The sequence below is a fragment of the Leptopilina heterotoma genome, unplaced genomic scaffold (genome assembly GCF_015476425.1).
Source record: "Leptopilina heterotoma isolate Lh14 unplaced genomic scaffold, ASM1547642v1 Lhet_12, whole genome shotgun sequence".
Taxonomy (NCBI): domain Eukaryota; kingdom Metazoa; phylum Arthropoda; class Insecta; order Hymenoptera; family Figitidae; genus Leptopilina; species Leptopilina heterotoma.
Window position 1 is genome coordinate 207,997 of NW_025110837.1, and position 24,188 is coordinate 232,184.

The following is a 24,188-nucleotide window of genomic DNA, read 5'->3' on the forward strand; positions in this document are numbered from 1 at the left end:
TGGAGCAAAACTGCCTTTATGCTTCGTTTAGAGGACTCTATAAAAAGTCTCCAGTCTTCAGGTTTATAACTGTTTGGTTTCAGTTCATCAATAAGTCCATCGACATCAGAACAAAATACTAATGCTGAATTTGTTATCTTTTGTAAAATATTTACGAAATTTTAAGTCACGCTCTTGATGAAAAGAAACTTTAGTGCCTGGTTTAACAAGATGTTTTTCTTTAAAAATGAACCTAAGTATTCTGCACCATCTTTAGGTAAACCTAAGTGTCGAACAAGATCATTTAATTCTGTCTGTGAAATTAATGATGGGATTTTTGTTTTTTCAGTGTAAGGAAGAAAGTTTGTTTCGCAGTCGTCATCATCTGTCTCAGATTCGTATGCATCAGACGCTTCCTCAACCTCCATTTTTTCGGTATTTTCCGGAACGGTAGAATCCGTTAGTTCCTTTTCAACCTTACTTGATGAATTCGAAATTGGTGCTGTCACTGATGAAACCATGATATAAATAATTTTTACACTTGTTTTTAATATTATATCCTTTTATTTCATTCGCACAAAAATAGCAATTTTCTTTACATCGCGGTTTCTCCCAGATTGTTGGACTTGAGTATTTAATAGACTTCCCATTTCTATCTCTTTCATAACATTTAAAAAATTTTTTGCAACTATTGCAAATTATATGCGGAACCCAGTTTGATCGTTGATCGATTTCAAATCCAAAAATTTCTTCATACATTTTACTTATTACATCATCAATTTTGTTTCTCAAAGATCCAACTTTATATTTACTAAAAACATAGTAAATATGTCACGATTCTCACTACAATCATGAGATTGCAATTCATTTTCAGACTTCCTTCTTGTAGCATCATACTTTATATTGGCCAAGTCACTAACCAATGTAATGCTGCGGTCGTTGAATGACGACGCCTGCAGGCCCGCTTTTTCACCCTGACCAGCCGCCGATTCTGGGTTTCCGAAACCCTGTCTCGTGATTCTCTTCTTACATGTGTCTGCCATGACGGCATCTAAACCGCTAACCAGGGACTTAGCCGGATAGCGGCCAATCTCCTTTGCCCACCGTCACTGCGGGGAAGTGCCCTTGACGCAAAAAAAAGTAAAAAGTTATTCCAACACTATTTAAACGAAAGTACTATTCGTAGTAGGCACTTGTTCCTAAATAACAACAAAGTGTCATTGAAAACAAAAATTTTTAAAACATTTGTCTACAATTTAGAAATTTTTGAATTTTGACTTCAGATTCATAATCAGCGACCTCAAAAACCCCTAGATACCAAATTTCACAAAAATCCAAAAATTTTCAAATAATTTTCGTCGCCATTTTGAATTTTTAAAAACTGACATACAATTCATGATCAGCGACCTCAAAAACCCCTGGATCAAAAAATTCATCAATTCAAAGAAAAATTTCCGCCATTTCAGATCTGTCATTTTCAATTTTGCCAATATAACACCAGATTCGTAATCAGCTACCTCAAAAACCTTCAGATACCAAGTTTCATAAAAATCTATAAACTTTTAAGAAACTTTTAAAAAATCATCATTTTTCAAATCATTTCGACCGAAATTTTGGACCCGCCATTTGGATTTTCTGAAATCTGACTTTAGACTCGTAATCAGCGGTCTCAAGAATCCCTGTATACCCAGTTTCGTCAAAATCCATCCATTCATCCGTTTGCGATTGAGGTTCCGATTACGTTTCTATTCTGCTTTAGCCTTTAACTGCAATACAATTTAATTTTATGTTGGACACAGATATAAAGTCCTAAGCAGAATAACACGGGAAGTAAACGCAAGCATGAATTAAAAAGAAGCAGACGATATTTCTATCCTTCTTCATCTCATGCTTGCGTTCGCTTCCCGTTTTATTCTGCTTAGACCTTAAATAAGAGTAAAGCATAAATTTATTTAGATATTAAAAAAATTGTTTATTTTGATTATTTTAGTATTACGTTTATATTAATCCGTTAGCTTTTGCAAGAATATACAGTTTAAATAGGCCCTGTAGAAAATAAGATTGTTTTAGATAATGTTGTGTTAGCATTTAGGTTAACGACAGACAAACGTAAACTCGATTATTTTGCTAAATAGTATTATAGAGCTCTAAAGGCCTTTCTCCAATAGATTTCTAAACCTCTGCATTTGTCCACGTGTGCGTAAGTTGCTATGTCAAAATGTGCTGAAATCAACGCAACGCAGTCCTTCGTAGACAAACGCAGCCTTTGGGAAACCTATTTGAGAAAGGCCTTTACAGCTTAGCTGGCTGGCCGCCTGCCTGCAGGAGTAAAGGCCAACGCAGAATAGATCTGTAACCGGAACCGCAATCGTAAGCGTAACCGTAAGAATGAGTTAGAGAAGGATAAACAATATACCTATCCTTCTTTAACTCATTCTTACGGTTACGCTTACGATTGCGGTTCCGGTTACAGATCTATTCTGCGTTGGCCTTTACCTGGCAACATACAAGAATAAATAAGAGAGCAAATTCAAATTTGAGTTTACTATCTTTCTAACTCTTGTGCGTTGGCAGGCAGCCACCGAACAGTGCAACTAGCTTTATTCAATCAGCAAAACATTTTTTGCGGTATTAATAGAAAGAAAGTAATAAATATGTAGGAAATATTCTAAAGACAAAATAAGTTTACTACATTTGATTCTAATTTCGTGGTTCATATTCTTATTTCTAAATGTCATTCTAAAACACTAATAACAATTTTCAACCCTGACTCCTTGTTTTTTAATTGCTTATAACTCAGAAACTTTTAGTCAAACTTTTTTAAAATGTTCAACAAAAACATTGTATTTGAGTTAAAATTTCCGACAGTATACAAAATTTTGTAGGTTATGTTCTTTGGGTGTATACATCAGACTAATGCATAATTCGGAGACATTAGGTGAAGTGAATAAACAGTTTTAAGAATAATTTCTGATTGGTGACTAATTTCAAAAACAAAAATATTTTTAAAATTCTGATGTTGTAAATTCTATTTTATTAAATAAATAATTAGATTTACTTTTTAAAGAAGGTTAACGGTACTTTTTTATTATATGAAAGTAATGTGTAATTCATGGACATAATGAAAACTGAATAAATATTTTGGAGTCATATATTTGACTTTGTAAAATTTGAAAAAACATACATTTTTTACAGAAGCCTGCAAAAACAATGTTTCATTGTTTTGTATCTTAAAACTATTTCCTTTAGTTTCTGGGGTTTTGAATCCGAATTTGTCAACAAAAACTTTTTTTCACGTCAAAATTTTGAAAATGTGGAGGTCAAAATTCTCAATATATCTATTTGAAGACAATTACACACATCATTTCATTATCTAAAGAACATTCACGATCACTTTTTCACAATATATTTCAAAAAGAAGATTTTAAATGAAAATTTAGGTATTGCCTTCAACTTTGTTAAAGTTAAGAAAATTTTTCTTTCTTTGAAGATATCTTTCGAAATTACTTAAGGCTAAAACAGAATAGAAACGTTACTGTAATCGCAATCGTAAGCTCTTTTGTAAGAATTTTAATTATACTCTAATCAATAAAAAGTTGTTTTTTTAATAGTTTTTTTTAATAGATGTCGGTTATTCTTAATTCAAAATAGCTTATCTAAAAAGGCCGATGTCTTTTAAAATGTTATGTCTTCGAAGTGATTATTAAAAACGATGGGATTTGAGAGATATTGTCCTCTTCGGATTTTGCTCTTGTGGTAGTTATTTCTTTACCTAGAAAGTTTAGTCGTTTAGTCCTGAAACAGAACGATTAATTTCGTCGATCTTTTTTTCTATTTTTTATTGATATTATACATTGACGGTTATTAGCCTTTGACAATGAAATATCAATATTCGTTACACCCTCCTTTTGTAAGAGAAAAAAAAACTTACTATTGAATTTTTTGTCTCGGTACTGAATCTGATATTAAACACAAATAGAAATTGTAATTTAGCTTATAAACGAAGCGTATAAAACAATCAACAACAAAAAAAAGATCGTAACTACAACTACAACTCTTCTTCGTTGGCGGAATACATCGTCAATGTCGAAAAGCTGCATCATGTCGTAGGTAATTTAATATAGTTTAAGGAAAAATTTGTTGTATAGGTTTCGGATAAAAATTGTACTGTTTAGTGTGTATGCTGCACGGCCATGCACTACAAAAACTGGCTCGCGAGACTCGCCTTATCTCCGCCATTATTTAATATTTTTAATTTTTTAAAAACTTTCTTATACTTAAATATATGTATATGATGTATACATCAGACTAGTGCTTAACTCAGAGACATTAGGTGAAATAAATATTAGAATATTAGTATCTAGAAACCATTTCCTATATATAGAAAATGTTACATTATCTGAGTATAAAATTTCAATTTTCTACATATAATGATGGGATCATTCCCACATAGCAAATATAAAAAAATAAAATATTTTATAAATATTATATAAATTATATAAAATATTTTCAGGACGTTCCAGGAAGGTCCTAGAATATCTCGGTGCTGTAAGGCTTGGGATATTTCACTGCATAAGCAATTTGTAAAAAAAAGATTTAAGTTTACTCATTAAAAGGCGGCATCAAAATATTATGGGAGTGTGAATATGTTGACAATTTTCATAATAAGTTCATATTTAGCTGCTGTAATGTAATTATAGGCTACTTCTGTTTGGGGTATATATCAGAGTAATGAATAATTTAAGGACATTCTTGGTATTTAAATAGTAATATGAGGTAGTTATGCAGAAGAAAGACTTTTCCGAATTTGAAATATAAATGGTTAGTTCTTTTTAGATTTATATTAATTCCAGTAATAAACTCTGGATTTTAATATATATATTTAATGACTAATCTTGATTATACTTTTTACACATGTCTCTGGTACACAGGAGTTGATTAAGTAGAATAATTTAAACAAAAATTTATATAACACAAAGTTTTTACACAATTTTCTACTAATATAAAACTATTTTTAAAAATTTCTTAAATATTCTCTTTATCAGTCACATATATTTTGCTGTTATAATAAAATAAAAATTTAATTATATTTTTTATAAATGCGAAAATAACAGCATCTTAATATTGAAAATATTGCTTATTTAATTAAATTAAATGCTACGTTTATATTTAACCTTCAGCTCTTGTTAATACGGTGAGTTTAGGTAAGCCTTTTTACTTTATAACAATTTTTTTTGTTGGTTTGAGATATATATCAGAGTAATGCATAGTTTGGCATATTTTGTGCATTGAACATATACTAAGGACTCTAATATATCTTTGTTTAGTGGTTTGATAATTTAACTCCATAACAATTTGAGGTTATGATGGACACAGGTATAAATCAGAGTAACACATAATTTGGGGACATTCTTTTTACTAAACTGCCCCTTATGAACAGATGTTAAATAGATAGAATAATAAAAGCAATTATTATATAACATAAGATTTTACACTATATTGTAATAAATATTTTTCTTTAATTTTTAAAAATATGTAGTTTTTGAGTCGCATATGAGATTATACTAATAGAATGAAAATTAAACCAAATTTTTTATAAATTGTAAAATTACATTATTTAGCTAAAAAAAGTTTGTTTATTTTGATTATTTTAAGATCACGTTTATATTTAACCTTTATCATTTTCAAAAATATTTAGTTCAAATAAGCCATCTATAAAATAAGATAATTTATATAATATTGTATATATGAGGGTAAGGCATATTTTGGGGACATTGTTTCTTTCATAATTCACATACATATAAATCTGTAATGTCATGTTACGGTATATTAGTTTAGTTAAAACCACATTTAATATTTTCAAAAGTGCAAAAGTAACACCATTGATAAGTTGGGAAAGTGTGATTCTGTTAAAATTTTTTAGGTTAGGTTTATATTTAGCTTTTGACATTTGCAGATAAATTAATTTTGATTTATCATTTTTCCTTTAAATTACTTTTAGGTTTTGCTTTTTTAAATAGTTCTTTAATTATTTGATTTTAAAAGTTTTATTTTAACTATTACAATCTCATTGTCTTGTTGTACTATAAGATTTTTAAATGCTACATTATTTTATACACAATCTTTACTTCAGGGAACTTTAACTTAGTTAAAAGGAGCATTGACCTGCCATCTATTAGCTCTTTACAATCTGCTTATTGTCCTCAAATAATGCATTCTTTCTTTGTATAGAAAATGGCCTCAAACTATTGGTTATACACAAAGTAGTTCGAGGACTGTCCCCAAACTATCAGAAATGTCCTCAAACTATTGATTATATAAAAAAAATGTCCTCAAAATATCACTTGAACAAACATATATATATATATATATATATATATATATATATGCATGTGTGTTGAGTTACATGTATAGATATGAAAATTAACGTATAAATTTATTAAATAGTTGTATATTTTTTAAATAAATTAGAAATATATACCATTGACAAACATTATAGATTCTAATTTTTAATATTTTAAACCTCTAGTTATTTAAAATAGCCAATTATAAAAATATAATTCAAAGTTTTTCAAGATACGTAAAATACTAATATAACGTTAAATAATTATAGTTTATAATTAAATAAAACATTAATAATTATTATCATGCGTATTTAAATGAAATTGTTTATAGTTATATACCAAATTGTTTACTCACCTTACGATGTAAGTCGATTACAAAATTTTTGTCTAGAGAAATGCACATGCGGTTCACACAATCAGATTCTTCTCACTATACTGTCAAGGTACACTACACAAGTCCTTATATTATGAATAATAAAGATCGCTAGATGCTGGTAGTAATGGATAACTTTAGAGGTTTTCCACCAGATGTCAGGTCATGCTACATACACTCAGTGTTGGGCAAGTAAAATACATCAAGTAAATTAGACTGTTTCATTTGTGACGTCACAGTAGATTCGAGATATGAAGTCAAAATAATGGAGAGACAATAATGTAGGCAACACAATGCTGTTCCTAGGTTGTGTCAAAAACAACTATACTGTACTGTAGTGCAAAATTAAAAAAAACTGCCACCCTACAAGAAAAAACATGAAGGCATGAGCAATATCGAATATTGAAATTATCAGTTTGCAATAAGAAACTCGAATTGCGATTAGCAACCTCGAGAAGCGATAAATCGAAAGCAAAGACATATACATGGAACTTTTATTTTTGAGCATAAAAGATAGTCCAGAAATGAAAAAGTAATTAATTTTAATATATTCCATAGTAATTTAACCGCATGATATTCTATACCTGAATTCTACAAATTACTGTTTTAAGGGGACATTCCAGTTCAAATTGTAAAAAAAATTGATTTTTTATTTTTTTTATTTTGGATTTCTTATAGTGTCAAGAATACTCTCCAAAAATTTTATTGCAAAATTCGAAGTAAAACAAAAGTTATGCATATTAACTTATTCTTCGGCATGTCAAAGATGCTTTTATATGCGGATAAGCAGAACCCAATCGAATGATTTCAATGATTTCTTATTTGCATTTTGTAAAATGACAAACAAAAATGTATTTGGTATTGCTGATCATAAATTAGATATCAAATTTTAGAAATTCAAAATGGCGGTTCCAATATGGCGGAAGAGAAAATTAAAAATCAAGTGTATTTGCGTCAAAATAGTTGCTCGGGAGTTTTTAGGGTCGCTGATTACGAATATGATATTAGATTTTTAGAATTCAAAATGGCAGATCCAATATGGCGGCCAATTTTTTTAAAAAATAATCGGATTTGCTTAAAAATCGTTACTTGGGGGTTTTCGTGGTTATTGATTACGAATCTGACATCAGTTTTTAAAAATTCAAAATGGTGGATCCAATATGGCGGGCAATTTTTTAAAATTAATCAATTTTGAATTTCAAATATCTATTATCATACTCGTAATCTACTACTCCAAAAACCCCCGAGTAACGATTTTCAAGCAAATTCGGTGATTTAAAAAAAAAATTGTTGGCCATATTAGATTTTCTATTTTGAATTTGAAAAATCTAATAACATATTCGTAATCAGCGACCCCAAAAACACCCGAGTAACGATTTTCAAGCCAATCCGATGATTTTTTTTAGAAAATTGTCCAAACTTAGCAATCAAAACTTTAAGTGCGTTTATCTCAAAATGTCTTTTATTGATCTGTTAAGGGGAGGTTCCCATTGCGGGAGTCAAAAAAATTGATTTCTTTTTTATTGTATTTTTTAAAGCTATATATATGTAGAATATGTGTGTATAGTGATTTTTTGATCCGAAGAATATTTTCGTTTTAATGGAGTCTTGAACTCATCGCCGTCCCGAGCACTGAGTAACAAATGTCAGGCAAATCGAATCAATTTTTAAAAATTTTGCAAATCTGACCTCAGAATCGTAAAGAGCGACCCAAAATACCTATAGATATTTATCATATACGCAAATTAGACAAAGAATTGCAAAGAATACAATTATTGCACAAAAATGTTTCTCAAACTTTAAACGCGTTTTTCTCGAAACAAGATTTTTCAAACTGGTGGGCATCGTAGCGTCTAAACTATTTAATCAATCAACTTCGGATTTGCGGCTAATTGAAGGTAACTAAATTCTACTGGGGTTATACCTATAATATGATAAAATTGTTAACAAAAGAGATTTTTACAAGAGGTCAAATATGGAAAAATAATGCAAAAACGAAGCTTTTTTAAAAATGTGTCCGACATTTTGTCATTTTATTAACTTTTTAACTATTTTTTAGGTATAACCTATTCTTTAGGATGTCACCTTTATAAAAAATTTTGAGTTTTTGTTTTAGACTAAAAATTGCGCAGTGTAGAATGCCCACCGTTTTTCCTATTTAAAAAAACATTATTTTCTAGATGCGCCATATTGGCCGCCATTTTGCATTTTTTTGAAAATAAAATATATATTTTAAAAGTTCAAGAATGTATCTTTATTTAGAAAAAAAATTACATCGTTAAGTCATAGCCGTTCCTCGCAAAAAATTGTCAAAATTTGTGTTTATTTTGGCCCCCGCAATGAGAACCTCCCCTTAAGAGTGATATCTCGAGTTCTTATGAAGCGATTTTGAAAAATCAAACGGCATTTGATTCATTGTCATCATGTCTATAAGTAGAACCTCAAAAACTGGAAAATTTCCAACTCCCCTTTTTTATAAGAGAAATTCTGAATAAAAACACCTTTTTTGCATATTTTGGAGGAAAAGTACTCTAAAAAGAAGGGAAAAAATTCCTCTTTTTGAGGTTCCACACCTAAAGAAATATCTAACGAAGAGAATGTCACTTCGTTTTTGGTTTTATCTATTTTAGAAAGTTTGAAATCGATCTTACCATAAGAAATGGACATTTTTGAAAATGGCGTATATCGCCGCCATTTTGAAGTAAAAATGAAAATTTTTTTTTGCATAATCTTAAATAAATTATTTGTCATATGTAAAAGGAATTTTATAAATAAATGTCATAGTTATTTTAATAATATATATACTAAAAAGGCCTTGTTTTTTCTTGTTTTGAACTGGAATATCCCCTTAATTAAACATGTTTATTTAAACTAAGGGATTAAAAGTTGTATTTCTAATAGTTTTTTCAACATTTATTTTTTAAATACCGTAAATGAGGAAGTACCCAAACAAATTGAAATTTTAATTAATTTAAAATTTCAAGGAGAATTGACTGGGAAAATTTTTGGATGAGAAAACATAAAATTGATGATATTTTATTAAAAATCAACCTAATATGTGTCTTGAAGAAAAATGATAACACAACATTAACTTAGACAAATTAAATAGTTGTAAAGAAATGTTCTTTGACGTTTACAGGCTGCTTTTGTTACGATTTCAGTCCCACAACGCCAGCATGATTAAAAGAGAAGACTAAAATTTTTCTTTTTAGTTGTCGACTGATAAAACAGTTGTTAACTCCATGGGACAGCACATCTAAGTACAAAATAAATACTTTTTTACAAATATATATATATATATATATATATATATATATATATATATATATAAATAATAAATATTTTTAGAAAATATAAAAAGAAAACAAAATGTAACATTTTAAAATTTATAAGTTGCAATAAATATCTTTCATTGATCAGAATACAAATTTTTATGAACTTTCAAAAATAGACTTATTTTCAATATCACCAGTTTGTTCCAAAACTTCAGTATAAACATAATTTTTTATTAACTTATTGCTTCTGTGGTCTCCTAAATATATTTTAACTGAATCAAATGATCGTACTCTAGATAACGCTACGTATAATTGTCCATGATTAAAAACATCTCTCCTTAAATCAATTGCTATCTTATTGAATGTTTGTCCTTGGGATTTATTAATAGTCATTGCAAATGCCAGTTTTATAGGAAATTGTCTTCTTTTAAAAACAAAAGGATAAACATTCTCACAATACAAAGTTATACGATGTAAAAAGACAATATTTCCACACTTATCTCCAGTCAAAATTTGACATTTAATTACGTTATTTAATAAATCTAAGATTAATAATCTTGTTCCATTACATAAACCCTCATTGATACTAAGATTTCTTATGAGCATCACCACGCTATGAATCCTTAAATGTAATTCATGAGGTGGTAAAACCGGTGGTGATAGACCATTTAAATATTCAGGTAATATCACGTCATTAAAATCACCATTGTCACAATTTTCAGTGGAGTCAATACTTTTATAAATTTTTTCTTTATCACTTTTCAACAATTGCACAACTCTTTTATTAATTTCATCAACGTCAACATTTCTTGGTGCTAAAATTGCACACTTTGCTATTTCTTGATACCTATTTTCCCGTATTAAATCACCATACACATCGTCAACAATATCTACATTTCCTTCTTGAATTATTTTTTCCGGCAATTCAATATTATCATTTATATCATTTAATTCACCATTTCCAACCTTTAATAAAAAATCTGTAAATGCAGTTTCTTCGGGCAAAACTCTCATATTTTCTGATAAATTGAATTTTTTAAAATGCTTCCAAACTTTACTGTTTTTTATTGATAAATTAACAATTTCTGATCTTGTGCCTCGTTCTTTTATTGGTAATGTTTGTCGGAAATCTCCACCCAAAATCAATACCTTTCCACCAAAAGGTTCATTTGATTTCATAACATCTCTTAATAATCTATCCATAATTTCTAAAGCATATTTTGGAGCCATTGGTGCTTCATCCCAAATGAATACATCAGTACCTTTTAAAAAGGTTCCTTCTTTTGATTGCACTTTAATACTTGAAGATGAATCACTATACAGAGGAACAGGTAAACCTAATATTTTATGAACAGTTTTACCATTAGGTAATAAAGTTGCAGCAATTCCTGTAAATGCCATGTTACAAACATTTTTTCCTCTACTTCTTAATAAATGCCACAAAGTATTATATAAAAAAGTTTTTCCAGAACCACCTGGACCATCAACATATATACACCTACAATTACTTGTAACAGAATCATGCACTGATTTTAGTACATAATCAACAACAATTTTTTGCTTTACATTTAATTGCATGTATTTCTCATTTCCTAAAATAATGTGTCTTTGAACATTATAATCATTATTTTTTTCTGAAATATTCTGTTCATCTTCTATATCTAACAATCCTTGAAAATCTGTTAATCGATATCCTTCATTACTCAATAATGTTTTAATATCTCTGTAAGCTTTATTTTCTGCTTCAACACTCTCAATTCCTCGATAATCTTCTGACATAATACCTTTAAATCGTTCCCACAATTCATTGGGTTCAACAGGATTACAATGTATTAAAATTCTAACAAATAATCGACGAAGTAACTGAGGCATCATCCATACTGCAGCTTCTTCAATTGTTCTAACCCACTCATGATCGTCTTCTATTAAGCCTAATGCTAAACAAGCAGAAGTGAATGTTTCATGTATTACTCCATCAACTGATTTTAAATCTTTAAATGAAGTAGCACCTTTTGTTGTAAGCAACAACAATCTCAAATGAAATAATTCTATTTGACTTGGACTAACAGAATATATTCTCCCTATTATATTGTCAAAACGCTTTCTTGGTCGCCATTCAAGAGAATCACTTATCCATGTGTAATGTTCGGGAATTTCTGAATAATAATACCGATGAGCATTGCTATCGCGTTTATTCAAATCAAAATAATCTAACAGTTTTGTTTTCTTTTCTAAAAGAAAGGAAATCTCACGATTTTCTTGTCCTTCACGAATAATTACATTCTGCTCATTTGGTAAATGTATAGGTAACCGATTAACGCTGTGACTCTTTTTTGCTAAAGGTTTACTAAGAATTCTCCATACTGCTTCAACTGGACCGACATATCTGTTTTCTTCATAATGACGTATCTCGTTGTAATCGATACTATTTTGTCCATCAACATTTGTAATAATAATAGAAGCTGCATCATGACCTTTATAAATATACTTATATAAATATTTAACAGACTTAATACTTGAAACAATTTCGACGTTAATATGACAATTAAATATTTGTGAAAGCACTGGACAATAGGGAACAACATGTCTATTATCAACAATATATCCATTTGGTCTTTCATATGTCTTGCCTGTATCCCTTCTACGGTATAATACATAGGAATTATCTCCCATTATTGTGTCATCTTGAAAATCTTTAGGAAAGTGTTTCGAACATTTACCATCAACTAAACACCAATCTCCACAAGGTCCATGAATATTATTTTGCATTATTATTTTATGCAATGTGGAATTAATATTCTCGTCTGGGATTTCTGCTGAAATAAAATGATCAACACTTTCTGGTGATAAAATTTTAGAATTTTCTTTCAATATAACCAGCATATGAATATGCGGTAATCCTCTTTTTTGAAACTCTATTACATAAACAAAAGATTTAACATCTCCAAACAACCTTTGACGAACAATAATTTCAATTAAATGGTTCACTTTTGAAGAAAACACTCTTGCTACAATATCAGGTCTATCAGATGCTGTTTGATTTGGTAACAAATTTTCTTGTATTTCTGTCCATTGTGGATTACATGTCATTGTAATAAACAAGTCAGGTTTACCGTGATTTCGAACAATAGCCATAGCATCTTGATATTGTTGCATCATATTACGAGGGGACCCAATAAATGTAGATGGTAAAATAACCATTTTTCCAATATGCATTTCATTTTCATTGGAAACATTTTGCATGTGATCAATTAATCCTTTATAACTTTCACATCTCAATTGAGATTGATTATTTGCACAAAAAGAAAGTTTATCTTTTTCATTTTTAACAGCATTATCAACTAACCATTGTTGAAATAATCTGCCACCATGTAAGAACGGATTGAACTCCTTATCTCTTATTGCTATTTTATATTTAATAAAAGCAGCTCTTGAAATTCTCACTTTCTTTCGTCTTTGGTGACTATCACTACGAATCATATTAATATTATAACCTTCAACTCCATATGGATAATAAATTGGATAAATCCAAGGTTCAACATTAGGATCTAAACTACTTACTAATTGTAATTCTTTAGTTGCTTTGTTATGAACTGTTACATAAGACTCTGGCACTTCTCCTTCTGAATTAGTATTAAAAATAGCCGCTACTTCATCCACTCTCTGAAAATTATATCTTCTTCGATCCATCCCTTTTTTTAAAGTAAATAATAATTTTAGTTCAGGAACTTTTTGATTAGATGCTCTAGCTAGCTCTGTTTCAATATCAATAACTTCTTTCATCATTTTAAAAGATTTGGTAAAAGCATTATGTGTTCTCATAACACTTTCTATACTATATAGAATTTCTGAATCTAAGTTATCATTGTAATTCAACCTATACTGAACTGCATCATCAGCATCATAAATAAACAACTGACCAAAATTTGGATCAACTCCAGTCTCTGGATATAATGCATTATTTATTTGATAATATATTTGACCTTGAATTTTAAAGCAATATGGACCTCGTCTTCTACTATTAAAGTCAACAATATTTGCATGAAATGAAGCAAAAGCAAAAGAACTATTATAACATCTTATATGCTTTATAAAGTGAACAGATTTAGGATGTGAACCATCTAACAATATTCTTAATTCATGTGGATAGTCTTTTGATTGCAAGTTTACACCACCATGACTACAACAGTCATTATAAGAATTTTTCTTACCCTGAATTTGCTCATCTTTAAAATGTTTGGCCTCACAATGCTGACATAAATGATTCATTTTACCAAGATAATGTTCAGAACAAACAGCTTTATGAGTCATATTATTTTTTTGACTTTCTTGCAAATGAACAGTATTTATATCAATGGATGACAATTTATCAGATGTAAAAGACAACTGGTGTTGAGGATTGCAATTATTACTATCTAACATTAAATCTCTTTCACTTTCTTTATTCACATTCAAAGAATGATCATAATATATTTTTTTGTTTAGACAGTTAGCATTCGTAACAAGTGATTTACGCTTTAAATGTTCCTTTTCTCGATTTATTACTTGCCTTTCATCATTTATTTTAAATTGAAATGTTGTTAACACATCATGAGCATAATCAATGTCTGATGTTGCCGAAAAATGCTGCTCGTTTGTATTATTAATTCTAGGCTGAAGTTCTGCAGCTCGATCGATTAAAAGCCTATCCCAATCAGACTCAACAATTAAACATCTGATCTTAGTAGTTGGTTTCGCGGGAAACGGTATTAAATGATTATTTGTAAACATTAATCTGATGTGTTGTCTCATTTCATCATAAACATAATCAAGAGTATTAGGCATCGTATTAAAATATAAAGATGTTGCATACGCTATTGCAAAAACTCCACAGTCCACACTACCTACCCGTTGTTGATGGACAGCTGCAAAAACTACTGGTGGTTTGAAAGGATATAATTTGATTAAATAATTTTTTTGGTCCTCATTTAAGCACCCATTATTGAGACTATCGTAAATATAAATTCTTATTCCATCATAATAAGAGCAAATCCAATGACCAGAATTATAAAGACCACTAAAAAGTATTTGAATATGCTTTTGATTAGATTGAATCGGGATAACATACTGAAGCGTGTATAAATACAAAGTGCTTTGCATATTAAAAGTTGAACTTGATTCTCTCCTCAACAATTCTCCAAATGTACAAATATGATCTTCATTTAGCATATCTGTTTCAGGAACTATAAGCTTTTCTTTAACATGAGCAGATGTTAAAGGACTTTTATGATTAGCATTAAAACTATCATTATCAATAGTAACAGAAGGTGTGTCACTAAATTTATTAGGAGACTGGTGATTTGAATTAACATAATTACTACATTTTTTTAAACTGCTATCATTTTCAATAAATAATCCTCTTTTCAATTTTTTTTCTCACGGTACCTTTTTATCCTTGAATATGGTGTTTTCAATGGAAACATTTCAGATACATTATCATGAGATGATATTTCAAAAGATGTAGACGTAGTGCTTTTTTCAGAATTACAATTACTTTTTTCAGAACATGTAATTTCAAGTTTCTCGTTATCTCTATTAGAATCAACATGAACAGATGAGTGGTTATCAGAAGTGGAAATAATATTGGTCTGTGAGTTATAAATATTGCTATCTCTTTTTTTATTAACTGACTTTTGTTCTAATTTTTTTATTTCACGATACTTTTTTATCCTTTTATATGGTGTCTTCAATGTATATGCTGTTGAGGCATTCTCTAAAGAAACTATTCCACTGGATATGGCAGGTGTATTTTGATAAGATTTGTAATTCCTACTATCTAAAATTGTACTTTTATTATTTTCTAAGTTTGATGAAATATTTTTTTGTACAATTTCTGAATATGTAATGGATAAATCTCGGTTAACAATATTGCCAGTATGAGCCTTAGGTATATATGAATGTTTTACTTTTCTAGGCTGAAGTTCTGTAGCTCGATCGATTGAAAGCCTTTCCCAATCAGACTCAACAATTAAACATCTGATCTTAGTAGTTGGTTTCGCGGGAAAAGGTATTAAATGATTATTTGTAAACATTAATCTGATGTGTTGTCTCATTTCATCATAAACATAATCAAGAGTATTAGGCATCGTATTAAAATATAAAGATGTTGCATACGCTATTGCAAAAACTCCACAGTCCACACTACCTACCCGTTGTTGATGGACAGCTGCAAAAACTACTGGTGGTTTAAAAGGATATAATTTGATTAAATAATTTTTTTGGTCCTCATTTAAGCATCCATTATTGAGACTATCGTAAATATAAATTCTTATTCCATCATAATAAGAGCAAATCCAATGACCAGAATTATAAGGACCACTAAAAAGTATTTGAATATGCTTTTGATTAGATTGAATCGGGATAACATACTGAAGCGTATATAAATACAAAGTGCTTTGCATATTAAAAGTTGAACTTGATTCTGTCCTCAACAATTCTCCAAATGTACAAATATGATCTTCATTTAGCATATCTGTTTCAGGAACTATAAGCTTTTCTTTAACATGAGCAGATGTTAAAGGATTTTTATGATTAGCATTAAAACTATCATTATCAATAGTAACAGAAGGTATGTCACTAAATTTATTAGGAGACTGGTGATTTGAATTAACATAATTACTACATTTTTTTAAACTGCTATCATTTTCAATAAATAATCCTCTTTTCAATTTTTTTTTCTCACGGTACCTTTTTATCCTTGAATATGGTGTTTTCAATAAAAACATTTCAGATACATTATCATGAGTTGATGTAGATATAGTACTTTTTTCTAATTTACAATTACTGGTTTCTAAACTTGTAATTCTAACTTTTCTATTTTCTTCATTACAACAATCAACTTGAACACATAAGTGGTTATCAGAAATGCCACTAAGAATGTTTTTTTCGACTTTTCTCTTCTCCATTATATATTAATATAACTTATCAAAAGCAGAATATTGTAATTTATTTTTTAACTCTTATATATTACAATCTGTTTTGTTACTCTCGTGAACTTGAAATCATCAGCTCTTCTAATCTGCTTATATCAAACCACAACTAAACAAATCAAATTCAGCCAAAAATATAATATCTAATGATACCAATTAAATCTAATAACTAAGTACTAATCAACTATGAACTTCTTTATTTATTGATCCAATCCAAGAATTCATCTATTCATCTACAATTTTTACAAACCATTTTATTACCAGTATTCAATAAAACAATTTAAACTTTATAACCAAAAACCAATAGATATTCCTTATAAACCAAATTTCCTTGATGGGGACCTGGAAAAAAATAAAGAATTAATAATACCTGTACATCTGTATTATAGCTAAGATAGCTTAAGGGCATTTGATCCATTATCACGTCAAAGATTTACAATAAAAATTTTTCCGGTTATCTGGTCAATAGTTTTTAAAAAATATTATAAACGTTCAAATGCCCTTAATACGAGTGTATAAATATAAACAAATAAATAAATAGAAATATCCATAAATATGTTAATTATAAATCAGACAAAAAGCAGACAAATACATATTATAAATCATTTAAATATAATTTTCGACTTTTTACCGTTCTCGCCCCTCATTTTGTTACAAATAAAAAATAAATAGACACGTATTTTTTTATTTTGATTTTAATTAATATTTAAAGGTACCTCAAAGCTGATAAATTTTTACATGTAGTTTAAATTGAAAAAACACTGTTTCATAGATTTATTATAAAATTGTCAATTGACTATTTGAATAGAAATATGAATTTTTTTTAACAAAAAAATGTGTTTCGAAGTTAAACAATAAATAAACTTTGTTCCTTTGTGTTGAATTAAATAGAATTCTTTAAGAAAATAATGAGACTTGATAAATTGTGAATATTTAATATTCTTCAAGTTGCTTATTTTTTTGAAAATACATAATGAAGTTAATATTATTGTTCCATAGTTTAAGCAAAAAAAAACGTTTTTGACTTTTTTTTTTTTTTTTTTTTTTTTTTTTTTTTTTTTTCTGAGTTTATAAACATTAAATATAATGTTGAAATAAACAAAAATAATTTTAAACATTAAAAAAGGTATAATGGTTTTTCGATTTTCTACCCAAGTTATAAAAGGCGTGACGACCTTTTTACATAAAGGAACAAGAATACATCCCCAAAAAAGATTTTTTGCTATGCTATAAAAAAATTCGGTGGCAGTCATAAAAGTTTTCATGATTCTTGGCAGTATTTTGAAGGGTTCTATTACTTTTTCATGTTTTTGAGCTGCAATTGTTAGAAAAACTGCTCAAAAACACCAGAAATTCTGATTATTTTTCTGATGTTTTGTCATTATTTTTTTAGTAGGGTTCATATATTAACATAATAATAATAATAAATAAAAATAAAAAATTACAAAAAACTTACCTCTTAACACCATAAAAATTCACTTTGCGTGTAATTGTTTTTTTCAATTTTTACAATTTCTTCAATTCACATTCATCACAGCACTACGAACGCTATCAAGAAGGGAACAAAAATGGCGTAGCATGACTGCGCGCGCACAAAGATGTATTTTCGTGTCAATTATTATTTTTAATTTAAAAATAAAAAAAATTTATCAATAAACAAAAACTTTTTTTAATTAAACTGTATTTCGATGTTTTTTCTCTAACTTTAAATTAACATTTATTTTCTAATCTAATTTATTTATTTTTTATAATTAAATTATATTATAAATTAACAACAAAACAATGCACCAATAGCAAGCGTTGTCGCCAATACTTTTAGCCAATAGCAAGCGTTGTCGCCGATACTTTTAGCCAATAGCGAGCGTTATCATCGAATTCTAGCCAATAGCGACCGTTATCATCGTATTCTAACCAATGACGAGCGTTATCATCTTAGCAAGATGAAAATAACTATTTTTAACAATACTTTCAACTATACTGCATTATTGTTATGTTTTTGTTAATATTAAAAAAATAGAATAATTATATAATTGCAATTTGATCTATTTGCAAATGGGGAAGAGCAAATAATTATAAAAAAAAATTGTACAAAATTTTCAATACTGTACAAAAGTTACCGAGAATAATTTTAACGAGAGACAGCCAACGAGCACTGGGGCCTTTCTTCACCGTCCGTGCGTATTACTATGTCGACGAGCGTAGGGGAATGTGTTCATTACTGTATGAACACTTGAGTTGAAAGCATCATCAGGTTATTCAACAATTTTTGTCGTTTTTCAAAAAAATTTTTACACCTATAATGGCAGACAATGTAGAATCATCCCTAGCTGTACCTGCAGTGTTAACTCTAAAGAAAGATGAGAAGGCGCAGAAGACCCGCTCCAAGGAAAGTTACCCGCCAACGTCGGAGATGGTGTACACGGCCATCGCCACTTTAAATGAGAGAGGCGGCTCTTCGCTCAAAGCCATAAAAAAGTATATCGTCGCCACCTACAATGTCGACGTCGAGAAGCAGGTTTTCTTTATTAGAAAGTATATAAAGGCTGCAGTCGCCAGCAATGTTCTGATCCAGGACAAGGGCGCTGTAGGTTCCTTCAAGTTGAACGTCACTAAATTTGAGAGCAAGGTCAAAGTCAAGCCCAATATTAAGACTGCCGCAAAAATTAAAATGTGTCGTAACAAGGGTCAATAAAGCATCTTCTCTGAAGAATGCCGTAGCAGCCAAGACTAAGAAAGCCGTTGTCGAGAAGAAGAAGAAGAAGAACACCAAGAAGTCTGCGGCACCCAAGGCGAGGAAGCCCGTGTCAAAAAGTGTTGTCAAGAAGTTTAAGTTAAATAAAATTCTTAGTCGATGGTTGAAAACAATCGGCCCTTTTCAGGGCCATCAATTATTTTTTACGTTAGAATTATTTTTATCTCAAACATAAATATTTTGAAAAACTTTTAATAATTTTATTAATTAAAAAATTCCATTATTTTAATTGAATTTCAATAACTGAATTCTCATAAAATTTTGTAATAATAATTCATGTATGAATACTTATAATAAATTTTGAAAGAATTTTAATATACGTAATATTTGAATATTTCAATTTGCTATAAAACTATTAATATATTTAAATATTTATTTAAAAAAATTTTTGAAGTTTTAAATAATTTCTTATGAAAATTTGAAAAAGAATAATAATAATAATTAACTTTTAAATGAAATTGTTATACATTAGAACTCGGTTAATATGATTCTATAGTGACCGCGCTAAGAATGCGTCTTATGCTGTCAAAACGTATCAAACGGGACTCACTGCAACCATCTACCACTCACAAAAAAAGAGAGGGGAGCTGAGCTGAGCTGAGCGAGTTGGTGCTTGTTTTTCAGTTTACCTCGCAGCTGTGATGGAATACTTTGCTGTCAAATTTTTAGAGTTTGCATGAAATGTAGCTTGTGTGAAAACAAGAAATCGACAATCATTCCCCGTCATCTCCAACTCGCCGTCAGGAACGACGAGGAATTTAACAAGCTCCTCTCTGTAGTCACTATCGCCCAATGTGGTGTTCTTCACAACATCCAAGCTGTTCTTTTGAAAAAAAAAAAACAAAAAGGATTTACTTTTTGTATATTACTATTATTATATATACAAAAATGATACAAGATTCTTTTTTTTATCTTCAGAGCTTAAAATTGTAATACTTAATTGTTTTTAGTAATAGATTCCATTAAAAATATAGCGAAAGAATTTTTTTTTAATTTTCTTTTCATCGAAAAACTAAAATCTTTTTTTGCGAGATCGAAAGTTCTTTAACCTTTGCTTGTTGATTTATTTTACAAAATTGAAATAAAATTTTTGGCTATAAATCATAAATGTAAAATGTCAAGATTGTAAAAATTGTCAATCATTGGTACAATAATTTGTTTAGAAAATTTGCAGTAATAATTTGGTAATTGTCGTTTTTTTTTAAACGTTCCATTAATGGTTTTTTAACTGTTTTGGAAGTTTATCCTTAATTTCAAAAATTCTTTCACATTATTTATTAAAAAATTAAAATTTTACTACATCAGTTTTAAAATAATTTAGAGCTTAAATTGTAATAAAATAATTTAAAAAGTACAATTCTTAAAGAATGCATTTTCGTCAATGCCGCAACGTCCCCAAAATTTTCTCAGTGTAATGTGAATTCACTCTACTGACTCAAATTTAAAAGTTTGATTGAATTGTGTCGTCGAATTTTTTTTAATTTAACTAAATATATAAATTATTTCAAGTTTAACCATTTGGTATATATATGCATTTCTATTAAAGTATAATGTGAGTATGATTTCTAAAAAAAATTCAAACGTAAAATAATTTTGTGGCCCTGAAAAGGGCCGATTGTTTTTTCAATATGACGATGATCATAGATAAATTAACCGCCTAAACCGTATAGAGTACGGCTTTGACGCTTGAGAGCATAGACGATGTCCATGGCGGTGACGGTTTTCCTCTTGGAGTGTACGGTGTAAGTGACAGCGTCACGGATTACGTTTTCAAAAAATATTTTGAAAATATCCATGGTCTCTTCGTATATCAATCCCGATATACGTTTTACTCCACCTCGACGAGCTGAACGACGGATGGCAAGCTGCATTAACTCTTTCATGTTATCACGCACCAATTTATTATAATGATTGGCTACTCCTTTTCCAAATCCCTTTCCTTCATTTTTACGACCAGTCATTATTTCAGAGAATAATGTTTACTTGTAAACTGAACAGAGAACAAACTCGGAATGATGCTAAGCAGTGAAAGTGCGCAGTTTTATTCCCTTTTGATTTACATTGCTCCCCTCAACGATCAGACCGACCAATCAGGGTGTTAGTTTCCCCTTCTCTCTGACTAATCGTTGCATGTGCTTCTAAATCCTATAAATATGTGCGCTTTTTCATTCGTAAGCATTATTCTTCATTTCTCCCTTGTACTTGTCACGTCGAAGGAATGGCTCGTTGTAAACAAACCGCCCGTAAATCCACCGGTGGTAAAGCATCCAGGAAGCAACTCGTTACTAAGGCTGCTCGTAAGAGCAGCAAAACAAAAGAACAAAAGAAGATCTTATTTATTCGTTTGCAATTTTATCTTTTTCCAGGAACTTGAGTCAATTTTTGCTTGCATTTTGTCAGCAAAATTTACATAATTTCTATAATATTGGAAGTTACTCATTTTTCTTTTTTTTAAATGAATCCTTATAGTTTTGCGCATCAATATATCGTAATTTAATCTTTCAAAAACATTGAGAACATTCTTCAATTTGCAATTGTTTAAAAGAATTGTTAATAACAATTATAAATTTTCATTTTTTAGCAATCGCTTTATTTCATCTTTAAAGTATAGACTTTAAGCTTTAATTTAAAAAAAAAATTACTTAATTATCTTTATTTGTTTCAAAGTAATAATAAAATGAAAATAAAATGACCTAAAACTTCAATACCTAATTACTTCAAAAATAAAATTTTTTTTTGAAAAATATTTTAGGGGGAAAAAGTGTACTCATATATCTACTAAAAATCATAGATAACTTGAAAATTGGAGATAAAAATTTTTCAAGTGGCCGGTTTCACTTATTTTGACCCATTAACAAGTTTATAAACATTTTATAATCTTAATTTCACCTAATATATATGTGCATTAGCATTTAATTCTTTATCTTAAAGAGAGAAATTTCCACTGATAGTTTTAATAATTGTTGTTTGTTATAAGAAATTAAATGTGACATATGTTTATTTTAATAAAATTCAAGAATATGAACATACACTGTAAAAACAAAGTCTTTCTTTAAGGCGGTGTCAAAGTCGATTGGATTTTTGCATTGAGCTTCAATAGAAAAATCGCATCGACTTTGACACCGCCTTTAAGCTCGAAATTTGTCTTTTTTCTTTTTTTTTGTAAACGGAAGACTCCCCAATTGATACAAGTAAGGTGTTAAATAAACTGAAATTCAACTGTAAGCTTGTAAGAAGGCTGAAATTTAGCTAGATGGTTTGGCTAAATTTTTGCCTTCTTACTAGCTTACAGTTGAATTTCAGTTCATTTAACACCTTACTTGTATCAATTGGGGAGTATTCTTTTTAAACTTCTAATCATTACTGACATTCAGCCAACATGGTCTACTTCCGTTTACACCTTGAAAAAAGACAAATTTCGGGCTTAAAGGAAGACTTTGTTTTTACAGTGATCTACTTTCAACATATTTATAAATTGTTTTTTAAAAAATTTTAAACAATTGTTTACATATTTATTTTTAACGAGAAGTGCAATTTTGGCTTGTAATTGTGATAGAAACTTCAAACAAAATTTAAAATTTTTTAAATAAATTTTTTATTCTAAATTTAATAAAAGAATTATTGTACACCTTTTATATTAACAATTCTTTTTTAAATTTTTTTTTAAAAGTTACTCAATAGGGAAAAGTAATTGATACCCTCCGAAAACTCAGGTAGTACTGTCTCGTTTATGGCTATGTCATTTTTCCTATTTTCAGGTGCCATGCAAAAAAAGGCTACGCTGGATAGCAATCCTTCCAGTAGAAGATCAAGGGTGCTATTGAAACTTATTGCCCACTTTGTATGCAAAGGAAAAAAAAATTCTGAAAAAAAGAATTGTTAATATAAAAGAAATTTACACTTGTACAATAATTCTTTTATTAAATTTAGAATAAAAAATTTATTAAAAAAATTTTAAATTTTGTTTGAAGTTTCTAGCACAATTACAAGCCAAAATTGCACTTCTCCTTAATAATAAATATGTAGACAATTGTTTAAAATTTTTTAAAAAACAATTTGTAAATATGTTGAAAGTAGATATTAAGGAATGTTGATGAATTTTTTCAGATTTCTCCTACCATTTTTTCTATGAAATTTATAGTCAAAGTGTCCTTTAGTAAAAATTACTCAAAAGTTCCTGTTTTTTACGCTTTTTTTATTCATATCTTTGTAAAAAAAATTTTTAGTCATATGTTATGAATGGAAATTATATGAAGAATAAAATAATCTATTTCGTGAATTTTGTCTTGTTTTATAGAGATTTCTTTCTACTGAGTAATATCAATTTTCCTCCAGGGTCAAACATTTTTGAAACACATAGTAGTATTCTAAAAAAATAGTAAATATGTTATTAAGCTATAGAAAATGGCGCAAACGTTCGAACTTAACATTATGACTAAATTTAAAAAATTATTAGGGGGAAAAATTATATTTTTCTTTCTAAATTTCTTCGATATT

At 28.9% G+C, this 24,188-nt stretch overlaps 3 protein-coding genes across 3 annotated transcripts; 1 reads left to right on the forward strand and 2 right to left on the reverse strand.

Annotated features, from left to right (window-relative positions):
- Positions 1 to 1,724: 1,724 nt before the first annotated feature.
- Positions 1,725 to 16,096, reverse strand: LOC122509746. The gene is made up of 4 exons (XM_043623981.1): positions 15,917 to 16,096; positions 15,079 to 15,302; positions 10,500 to 14,958; positions 1,725 to 1,745 (listed from the first exon to the last, which is right to left on the reverse strand). The coding sequence occupies exons 1-4, from the start codon at positions 16,094 to 16,096 to the stop codon at positions 1,725 to 1,727; spliced, it is 4,884 nt and encodes a 1,627-aa protein (XP_043479916.1).
- A 3,142-nt stretch (positions 16,097 to 19,238) lies between these two features.
- LOC122509754 (histone H1B-like) lies at positions 19,239 to 19,631 on the forward strand. The gene has a single exon (XM_043623992.1). It carries the CDS (start codon positions 19,239 to 19,241, stop codon positions 19,629 to 19,631), a length of 393 nt encoding a protein of 130 aa, XP_043479927.1.
- Positions 19,632 to 21,340: 1,709 nt separating this feature from the next.
- Positions 21,341 to 21,652, reverse strand: LOC122509758 (histone H4-like). The gene has a single exon (XM_043624000.1). It carries the CDS (start codon positions 21,650 to 21,652, stop codon positions 21,341 to 21,343), a length of 312 nt encoding a protein of 103 aa, XP_043479935.1.
- Between the last annotated feature and the right edge of the window lie 2,536 nt (positions 21,653 to 24,188).

Excerpts from the sequence above, each read along its gene's own strand:
- LOC122509746 (XM_043623981.1), bottom strand. The coding sequence starts at position 16,096 with ATGCCTAATACTCTTGATTATGTTTATGATGAAATGAGACAACACATC. Across the intron at positions 15,303-15,916 it reads CAGAACTTCAGCCTAGAAAA|TCTCCTAATAAATTTAGTGA; the intron begins GTAAAACATTCA and ends TCAAATCACCAG. Across the intron at positions 1,746-10,499 it reads TCTTAGATTTATTAAATAAC|TTAAAGGCTAAAGCAGAATA; the intron begins GTAATTAAATGT and ends ATTGTATTGCAG.
- LOC122509754 (XM_043623992.1), top strand. The coding sequence starts at position 19,239 with ATGGCAGACAATGTAGAATCATCCCTAGCTGTACCTGCAGTGTTAACT.
- LOC122509758 (XM_043624000.1), bottom strand. The coding sequence starts at position 21,652 with ATGACTGGTCGTAAAAATGAAGGAAAGGGATTTGGAAAAGGAGTAGCC.